Source organism: Leuresthes tenuis, unplaced genomic scaffold (assembly GCF_036924035.1).
Source record: "Leuresthes tenuis unplaced genomic scaffold, fLeuTen1.0.hap1 SCAF_10, whole genome shotgun sequence".
NCBI classification, from domain to species: Eukaryota; Metazoa; Chordata; class Actinopteri; order Atheriniformes; family Atherinopsidae; genus Leuresthes; species Leuresthes tenuis.
Window position 1 is genome coordinate 7,057,216 of NW_027325364.1, and position 10,417 is coordinate 7,067,632.

Below are 10,417 nucleotides of genomic sequence, written 5' to 3' on the forward strand. Positions count from 1 at the left end.
ATTTATGTAAATAAGATGAGACAAAGGGTTTAGTTTTTCAAATGTTATTCCTTTCTGACATCCTGAGAAGCTCTTTCTTGCTGACTGAGTAGATTGCGGAGTCAAACTTAAACACAGCCTTGATTATTTCAACAGAGAGCGCCTGGTTAATGGTCTATTGTCCTGGAAAATGAATGATGTGCAAAGTGTCACACAGATTTTAACCGTACCTGAAACATGTCATCACCACACAATCCAAAATAACTGTTTTATCTTCATTTCCAAAAATTTTTAGATATGAACTAATTCCAGTTGGATGCCAGATAATCTAGACTAAAGCCTTAACCTTTGCCCCTTTGATGAAGCAGACTCAGCCGGGCTACAAGCTAAACCCAAACCATCTCCTCATACCTTGTCACTGGAGGCTCCCATGGTCCTGCAGAATGAATCTCCTCAGACCAGACCAGGTCCTGAAGAGGATGATTTCAGGATACAGATGAGGAAAAACACAACCTGATTAAGCTTTCCCTGAGCAGTTCACCTCACAGCATTGTCACTCCAATGGTTCTCCCTGTCCTATCTGCCTCCTCTCTGCCTGTCCAGGATCCGTCAGGTTCCCGGGTGCTGATGGGATGCTCTCAGTCTTGTTTTGCTTCTCTGCTTCTCAACAGGGTGAGAAATACCTGTGCAGGGTCCAGCATCAGCAGAGAAAGACCAGAATGGAGAAAGGGAGATGCAGGGTTTGGTGCAGATGGGTCATGTTGCAAAAAGCATTAAATTTAACAACCGTCATCACATGACTTGTGTCTATAAGTGAAAAATGAAGAAAAATCTGATATAACAGTTAAAAATGTGGAGCAATTTAAATCCCAGCCACAACACCAGTGGCCTACATGGTTTCAAGTAAAAATAATAAGCAATATAATGTAGGTCTATTCCCTTTAAGAAGATATACACTGATTAGGAAAGTTCTGGAAACTGGTCTGAAATAAGCTTGCTCATTCTGGTACACAGTGAAGGAAATCTTCCTCATAAAACTGATTAAAAATGGGAGACAACTTAAAGGAAAACCCAGTATAAAATATCTAAGTAAGATGTTGGGGGTTTACCACGAGATCTGCTTCAGTTCAATCTTGACATTGAAGTGTGTGAAGCTCTAGTTGAGGAATGCAATACCAATCATTCAAAAGATATTCCGTGATTTAGCATATTGATGATAATGGTTAATCTCCCATAGATGTTCATCTGAGCTGACATGAGAACTTCTTAAAGAGCTTTCATATGCTGTGGGTGCAGGGTTCATCACCCAAAAACAAACCACTCCCATCAGGATAGAAATGTTTCACCACAGAATACAGAGAACCGTGAAAATTCCAAGGTGGCGAGCAGACGCAGTGCCAGGACAGCTAAATGTCTCGTACAGCCTGACCGGGCCACCAGATTCTCTCACTGAACAGACTCGAGTTTTCCCTTTTACTTCTAGCATCTACTCGCCCTTTATTCCATCTGGGACATTTCTCAGATCTTTAGCCAAGATTTTTGGGGTTGTTTATAGCTTTTTGTGTTTTTCTTTTTTTGGGTTGTTTTTAATTATAATTTTCTGCAAGTGTGAAGCATTTTACAGGCTATGATCCTGTAAGATGATGAGGAGCACACTTCAGGCAGAGGTATTTTTTATGAAGTGTAGAACTAAATCCAGATAATCAGCCATATAACGTCTCTGATGGTGTTCCACTTTCCAGCGTTTTCTCAATAATTGCAGAAATGATGAGTAAAGAGGCGCAGTGCAAAAATTAAGCCCAAAAAGGTGACCTTTGACCCTGTAGTGAAAGTGTGCCAGTTATAACACTCCTGTCCAACATTCCACGATATCTTCACTGGAGAGGGGGGCGTGGCCTGTTCACGATTAGCAGACATGTAATCAAACTATAAAACACTGAAAACAAAACATGTTTGAAATGATTCAAAGATGTGCACGTGATGTTCACAAAAAGGTCAAAAAGTTTAAGTTGTTGGTTTAAAAACTTTATTACCATTTACATTTTCCAAAATCCCTTAGCTTGTACACTTAAATGTTAAGGCACCAAAAGTGTCAAAAGTAAGGTTCACAACGACCTCTTCTCATCCGTGTTGACCAGCGCTCTCACTTCTCCTTCTCCTTGTTGTCTTTCTTCTTCTTCTTCTTCTTCTTTTGGTCGTGGTGGTTTTTATTTGGGGAACGGGAATCCCTGGGAAGATTAAAAATATTCTCCAACATCCAAAATGCACTTTAAAAAAATTACATATCTGACGCAATAAAAAAAGCATTCATTCATTCATTCATTCTTCTCCAGTTAAAAAGAATCAGATCAAGATGAGAATTTACTGACATAAATACTGATTATTTCAACTTGTCCCGAACTCACAATAAATAAAAGAACCACAGCACAGATTCTTAACTCGTCCACTCTCACCTGTCCTTCCTTTTCTTCTTCTTCCCCTCTCTGCTGCGGCTTCGTTCTCGGCTGCGATGGCGCTTGCTGTGCGATTGACGCGACTCTGTGGACGCTGACCGTCTTTTATCCAACCATCGACTGACAAACACATAATAATCATGTCTTTATCGGGTCAACTCATCCGATCTGAGATCTTTTTTATTTAACGAGCCTTTCATAACATTACCTGTGGGAGGACTGGTCAGATCTCAACGACGCCTCCTCATCCTCTTCTTCTTTCCATTGTCTGGTAAGTTCTTCTGAATGGACATTGATTACCTCTCTGATTACCTGCCGGGTGATCACATTGATGTCAAATTAAGTTTCTTTGTTTTTCTTTTTAATCAAATGATTTATAATTTAATTCATATTAAACAGAATGAGACCTCAACAAACTTCATGTGGACTTTAATCAAGCTCAGAAAAATGCTGGAATGGTAAACTGATTATATTTTCAGCCAATAAAAAACCCAGATGAAGCTACGTGTAAAAAATTAATTAAGTTCAATTCAACTGAAATCCCAGAAAGGATTCTATTCAACACAAAAGCATCAGTTTATCATCCACCTCAGTGTAGGATTTCTTGGTGATGTGAACATTCTTGGCTCGGTAGGACTGACGTCGCCTCTTGTAGTCCCTCATCTCTGCCATCAACTCCAGGTGACTCTTCGGTTCATTTTGCTCTTCACCTGCAGGCAAACGCACAAGCTACTGGATCCATATTTTTAAATTAATTTTCAAGTGTTATTATTTGCACAAACCGACAAAAGACTGTTGGAAGATCTCTTCCTACACCGTACAAACATCAGAGGAGTCCCCCCACATTGTGCGACTCTTACCTTTTTGGAGTTTGGACACCAAATCTACGTAAAGATCTTCGTTGATAGACGACGTTGCTTCCTTCTGTTGGCTGACCACGTGATCGTAAAGAGCCAATCGGTCGGCAACAGTGAGGTCACACACGGCTCGCTTGTGGTTCTGAGGCACGTCGACAGGTTGGCCGGAGTACTGACCTGATGAACAACCACAAAGGTTTTACACAGACAAATGACAGACACTCATCTGCCTGATATGTTGTTTTATATATATTTACAGACACACCTCGATTTAGTCAAAAGTACACGTGTCCATGACATGTCATTGATCATCATTACTTTGCAGCAGTGCTTTAATTTATCCGCTGCTGTTCAGTGTTGTTTTAGTTACTGTACAAGCTTTTGTCAGCAAGTAATCCTGACATTTAAGTAGGGTGCTTTAGAGAAGACTTTGTGGATATTACATTGGCATTTTGCACATTCAGTGTAAATTAAATTGACAGTCTAAATGCACCGTCTGGACTTTCCCCGGCACGTAAAGGGAAAGCCGTGTTTGTGTGCATATGCGAGTATGAGAATCCAGCAGCCCAGCCCTGTGGTTTGAAAGGATATGACATTAAAAGGATACTGCACGTAATCAGGCAAGCCTGAACCACAGCAGCAGAACTTTCTAGAGCCCATCTCCTCTCTAATACTCACCCCTGTTGCTGCGAACAGAACACACAACACACGGATTACACAATAGGACACCAGAAAGAAAATTACATCAAATGAAGGCACAAATCCTGTATAAAAGAAAGGCCTAAAAACTGCATATGTCCCTCTTAAACTGAGATTACTATTAGCATTGACAGTTGAGAGAGCTTAAAGAGCTCTGCAACATACTGATTAGTTTAACAGCAGAGTGACATCTAGTGGAGTTACTTGGCCTGTAGTGTAAAGGCAGCTGCAGGGTGCATCTTGGTTCGGGGTGGCAGACAAGAGCATCTGTAACAAACTGTTTAGAATGAAGCTTCTTAAAATGAGCCGATACCTTGCCAGAAGACCCCTTCCATCCTCATCAGTGGTGCTGCAGATCTTGCCTGTAAGATCACCTGGTGCTGGGTGGATTTATCTGCATTAGGGAAAGAATATTCTGTTTAATTTATCAACAAAAAAGTTTTTACATTTAAACAAACATAATTAAAAAAAAATTTGCCTTAGAAACAAGTTTTCATATTTCATCACAAGGGCTTATTTCATGGTGTTTACGGTCAAACAAGGTAAAAATGTCCAAATATTCCTGATTAAACCGAATCGAATGTGTGATTTTAGGAATACAAACTACAAAAGCTTTTGGAAACATCTGACTGTCTGAACTTCAGATGATGAAGGCCGGTCGTCATCAACACAATGACTCACCCATTGTGAAGCTTCTGATGTTGCTGTTCTCGTAACACACAGAGGGATCATACATCTCCGCCTGCAAAATAGTTACAAAATGTTACTGCCACACCAACACTGGACTTCACTGTGTCTAAAAAGGATTTATCAGTCTGTTTTCCGTGCTATTTTGCAAGAACTTTAATGTTTCTGTCTGAATATCCAATGCTGGGACATTGTTGCTTTTTCTTGCATTAAACTGTAGCAATGACTGTTACCTGCTCTTCCGCTGAGTAGCCCATTTTTCGAAGCCTGCAGGAGGCTTTGTGTTTCTCCATAGTCCTTACTGGGACTCTGTGGCCTGGGTCGTAGGGACACTGCTCCATTGGTTCCTGAGAACACACCAGAAGAAAGGAAAAATTAACAACTGGTAATTCTACTCACACTGTAAAAATATAAGTAAAATTTGAAAAAATAAATCTCTCTGTATTTCATTCTTCATATGAAGAATGGCTCCGTACTGTGTACGTCAGCCATCTAACGCAGGTAAACTTGGACCCTTTCATATCAACACACAGCTGCAACACATTCTGAAAATGCTGTGTAAGCTACATTTCAATGTAAGATGCAAACAGAAAGCCTTTTATAGGAAAAAGTACAACATATCGGTAGTTGGACCAAATAAAATGACATCCTGAAACCACACTTTACGAGTTTAGAGAAGTAAATAGCAAATCATCCAGGAAAGCTGACTGATCATGACACCATTTAAGAAACTCAATATTACAAATATACAAAACATGGGGGGTTGAATAGGATGGATATCTGGGGACTAAACCAAACAGATGAAAAGAAAAATGTAAAGCTGCAGTGCGTTACTTCTACTTGTCTATAAATATCTGTTTCACCCAAGCCACTACAAGAGGAGATGATACAATGCTGATTAAGCCATTCGGCTCCTCTAACACCTCATGGTATTTTTCCTTTTTGCATTTAGTGTCATGGGGCCAAATTCCTGCGCTGGCGCACAGGAAATGATGCATTCTACTTGGTTTTACCTCACAATGAGAATGGAGGGGGACGAGAACGCTGCTAGAAGCAACATGGCGGAGAACCCGAAGAAGTGACCAAGAGGTTCAGAAATGGATCGCACCAAAAAGAAAAGGACTTCCCGTTCAGCAGAAGGTCTGTTTGCGAAGAGAGAGAGTGACAAAAGGAGAAGACTAACCAGAATTTGCATAGTTTTTCCTCGATGGAGAGCCCTGGAGGAGGAGATTGGACAGAGTTGCCCTGATACTGCTGGATTAAGAGTCCATTTTTCATTTTTTGCATCGACTGTTATTCTTCAAAAAAAGCATAAAAATATTGTTGAATCGCTTATGGTGTTGGAGGGGTAGCGGTGGGGAGGGAAGGCGCGGGTTACACCGGGCCATAAGTCATATTGAGGTGTCGGTCGCATCGTTGTAATAACTCAAAAATCCTCGAGGGGGCGACAGAAGTTACGCAATGCAGCTTTAAACCTACATTATATAAATTGTGTAAATGTACCTAAATTAACCGCAACTTGGCTTATTTTCTTGGTTCTTGAAGACACTTAACTTCTCTTCTCCTGTTACGATTATATTCAGTTTCAGTCGTTTCGATTCAATCGTTAACATTCATGTTCACTCTGCAGTTTAGAATCACCGAATAATAATGACAAATACATATATAATAATAATGGTTTATTGTATGTACAAATAATATAAGACAATTACGTTACAAAAAACATGTCAGGTTCTTTTTGTTTAAATGTTCAACCAAAAAAAAAAAACAACTCAAATTTAATGCAACTGTCTTCAAGCTACCTGGTTGGGAGCTTTGTAGTCCAACGACCATCCCAGCGTTTCAAATATGTCGTGAAGCTGTTTTTTACACTTCTCCGTGAATTCTTTCAGCTCCTGTAGACAGCCCAGACGCTCCTGGGGAGTTTGTGATTGTAGTGAATCCGACATGGTAGCGTTTTTATCCAAACCAACAACGACTGTAACACGAAATCAGCGGTGATGAATTTGCACCGCAACAAGGGAAGCCATTTTCTGCGCGTGATGATGACGTAGAGATGCTGGCGCGTAATGGGGAAGCAATGCAGGCTGGTAGTTGAAGTTAGTGGCTGTAAATGGTTTGAGCATAGTGTGATTGGATGATTATAGTAAAGGATATAATTTAATACTGAAAAACAAGAAACAGCAGTTAAACAGCATTTTTTTTAATTGATCATAGATGACAATGATTTTTTTTGTTTGAAAATACAACAAGACAAGAATGAACATTATACAATGACAAGAATGAACAATATACTTATAAAACAAAAATAAATCAGATAAATATGTGCATAATATCTTTGTTTTCAGTGCAGAAACCAGAACATGATGAAATTAATGCAGGTTTCATGTGGGGTATAGCTGTTCATCTTGCAAAACCTCAAAATCCATCAGACCTTCAACATAAACATCTTCTGTTCTGCAAAGAAAAAAGCAGAGGCTTTTATTTAAATTTTAAATTTAAATTTTCCATATGTTGTTGTGTTTGTATAAATTGACATGAAATACTTTATCAGAAAAAAGTCTGTGTAGAAGTTAAACTATGGGAAAATCTTTTGTAGTGGTACGATTACCATCAATTTTAATTTACACAGTACTTACATTACTTCCAGAGTGTCTTCAACAGCAACCTCCTCCACTACTTCCACTCCTACCACTACGTTCCTCGTCACTGCATGAATCAAATAAAGAATGTTATTGCAATTACCCTTAAACTCAATATCAGTGCTCAATATGGGACACAAACTCAAATTATCAAAGGTTATTGATTGTTTAATTAATAAAAAAAAGTATTATGGTAAAGTGTAAACAACTGAAAAATGAGGTTAAACATCAAAGGATGGATGGTCAAAAGTATTAATTGGTATTAATTAAGTATTTATTGTGTTTGACCGTGAAGCAATTAATGCCATCAAACTCCAGCTACAAACCAGAGAAAAAATACAAACAAACAGGACCATCAATCATCATATGCAACGTGCATGTGCAGACTCTGCAGATGCCATGGATGGAACATAAAGTACCTTTATATAAGTACTGTATACATAAAACATCTGTGATTTTTATCTTTTTACTAAACTGTCTACCTTTGTTCATTTGTGTTATATTTCCCTGCATTTCAAAGGGAAATTTTAATTTAATTAATTTGACTTGATTGAATTGCAGTTGTGTTACAATGTACTGGATTGTAATTGGCCTGAATTAGATTGTATCTTTGAAGTGCCTTGAGATGACATTTGTTGTGATTTGATGGTACATCATGGTAAAACTGAACTCAATGACACTCACCTCCACAATAAATTAATGGAGATGCTGCACAGCAGGGATCCAAATCCTCTGGTTTCCGTTGCTGATAAACACCTACACATCTGTGGGTTTCCATTCTTGGGTCTTCCCAGCAAGAACTTTCAATGAAATATTGCGATACTTCCCTCTGATCAGCTTCAATCACTGTTATCGCATGCTGCGATGAATGAACACTTGGGTTACATTCAGTCAGGCCAGATGTTGCGGGGATCAGTGAGCCGACAGAAGGTCCACAGGTGAACCACTGAGCATCAGCAGCCTGACCGATGATGTCATCACTAACTGAAGGTAAAAGCGAGACAGGAAAAATATGATCAGGCAGTGACTATGGTCATCGTGGACAAAAACTGCTGAGCAAATCATATAAAAAAAGTTATTTTATTTCATACACAATTATCAACAACCCAAACATGCATGGTTGATCAATGCAGAGGGATTGCTCATCACCGCTGAATCATATGTCTGATCCATCTGTTTCCTGTGCCTGCTGAAGTGACCTGCTGGGCTTGGACAAAAATACAATCAACAGTCCGCACCTCTAACTGGCACAAATGCACACACAGAGTACGCATGCGCGCACAGCAGGAAATGTAAGGCTTCAAGGTACCAACAATAAAATTACTGCACCAGCACATACTGAGAGCATTAGGAACTGTCAGCGATATTTAACACATTTAAAACTAAATCAGTTGAGCTGCATGAGATCGCCAAGGCTTTATAAGATTCAAAGTGGTAAAAAGGCAGCCTTCCCAAGCTCAGATGCCAAGAGTCAGAAAATTGTGGGGTCTGCTCTGATTGACTGTGGATTTGATGTAAAAATAAGTGGGATACATTGAGGTAACCAAGGGGACATTTACTGTTGCTAGGGAAGACCAGGCCTTCCTTTTTTTATCCTACACAGCAATGATTGAGATACAAGCATAAGTGGACCGACTCTTTGTAACCAGTAATGAGCAGCCTCAGAAGAGATATAGAGGTGGTCAAGCACAGAAATAACTGTTGGTGAATAAACTGAAATGACAAAGATTATCAAACATCACTGAAATATATTAATAGTATGCAATAGGAGAATACATCAAATAATCCCACTTTTAAAATTCTAACTCTTATAGTTTCTTAATTATATTTAACTGAAAAATACTATTTTCAACTTACAATGAGATCAGCCTTTTATATTCCATTTATATTGTTTTATTTTATATAATTTTCTATTAATATATACTGTATAGCTATGCTTTCTTATCTTATCTCATCTCATCTTATTTATCCCTACCCATGGTGTGGTGACACGCAGCAGGAAAATCCTCTGATTGTTCCTCCTCTTCCTCTTGGTTGCTCAGCATGCCTGAAGCAATGCTTCTTGAATTTTGAGGAATGCGACCCGTTGGAGGTCCAAATGACCAAACCCAACAGTTAGGTTTCAATCTGTACATTCCAGCTCAGACTTGGTCTTCAGTTCCCTCCAAGAGAGAGTGTGATATAAAATGGACGATCTCTTTCTTTCAGCTCTGCCCATGAAACGAATGATGAAGCCTCTGACTGCGTTTTTTTGGACTGGAGTTGGACACAGAAGGAGTGACTGCATGTGTCATCAGAGAATAAGCTGATTGGACAAGTTTCCTCAGCTACTGATGTCATGTTTTAAATTAAAGGATCATTTTTGTGTTTTCTCATCCCTGTGATTGGATTTTTTAAGAAAAAACAACCCAAATAGATTTGAGGCTACCTTGAATTCAAACAAATAAAATAGGAATGAATTTATTTTAGCACGTAATGTTTATGTCTCTGCTAGTTGATCAACATACCCTACATTTGTAACACTGTTGTAATTGATGCAACAGTAAATATAATAATTTAAAAAGGAAATCAGCTTTTTTCATCTCAACTAATTTTAGTTAGGAATACATATGCTGTATATTCCACTTAATGCAACCTCTTCTATTCAATCACAAGTCATTGCAATATCCTTCACTAACTTCTTTCAACTTTATAGTTGTGGGAATACATTACATTACATTAACATCTCCATCATAAACAGGGCAATAGTTCTGTTATCTGTATCACACATTGTGTAAAATCAGCTTGTTGTTAATCTTTGTCCAAGGGTCAAAGAGCAGGAACTATTCATCAAGATCCTTGTGATCTCTCTTGGAAAGTCTTTGTAATTATAGAACGAGTTTTGAATTACATTATTTTTCGGATAAAAAGGTGGGGCACTTTAAACCTAATGCACATCTTTAGTTTCATTACAGCATACCTCCAGGCATGCCGGCTGTTATTATGTCCTGGCTTCTTTGTTCATTTGAGTGCATCAAAACTACACTATCCATAATACATATATTTTTGGTGTTAATCAATAATTCATAATTCAAGTATGCATTACTTTATTGCTCAAAGA

At 38.7% G+C, this 10,417-nt stretch overlaps 1 protein-coding gene across 3 annotated transcripts; it reads right to left on the reverse strand.

The window, feature by feature from the left end:
* Positions 1-2,003: 2,003 nt before the first annotated feature.
* snrnp48 (small nuclear ribonucleoprotein 48 (U11/U12)) lies at positions 2,004-9,698 on the reverse strand. 3 transcript variants are annotated; one of them, XM_072393748.1, is made up of 12 exons: positions 9,293-9,698; positions 8,002-8,301; positions 7,315-7,384; positions 6,478-7,127; positions 4,909-5,022; positions 4,670-4,730; positions 4,302-4,382; positions 3,293-3,466; positions 3,021-3,142; positions 2,641-2,744; positions 2,433-2,552; positions 2,004-2,207 (listed from the first exon to the last, which is right to left on the reverse strand). In XM_072393748.1, exons 4-12 carry the CDS (start codon positions 6,622-6,624, stop codon positions 2,123-2,125), a joined length of 1,008 nt encoding a protein of 335 aa, XP_072249849.1. In that variant the 5' UTR covers positions 6,625-7,127; positions 7,315-7,384; positions 8,002-8,301; positions 9,293-9,698; the 3' UTR covers positions 2,004-2,122. The 3 variants fall into 3 exon arrangements, with proteins under 3 accessions (XP_072249849.1, XP_072249847.1, XP_072249848.1); XM_072393746.1 differs by having other exon boundaries at positions 6,478-7,132; XM_072393747.1 differs by having other exon boundaries at positions 6,478-7,132; positions 8,002-9,698.
* Positions 9,699-10,417: the final 719 nt, after the last annotated feature.

Excerpts from the sequence above, each read along its gene's own strand:
- snrnp48 (XM_072393748.1), bottom strand. The coding sequence starts at position 6,624 with ATGTCGGATTCACTACAATCACAAACTCCCCAGGAGCGTCTGGGCTGT. Across the intron at positions 4,731-4,908 it reads GCTACTCAGCGGAAGAGCAG|GCGGAGATGTATGATCCCTC; the intron begins GTAACAGTCATT and ends ACTATTTTGCAG. Across the intron at positions 3,143-3,292 it reads GGTGTCCAAACTCCAAAAAG|GTGAAGAGCAAAATGAACCG; the intron begins GTAAGAGTCGCA and ends GTTTGCCTGCAG.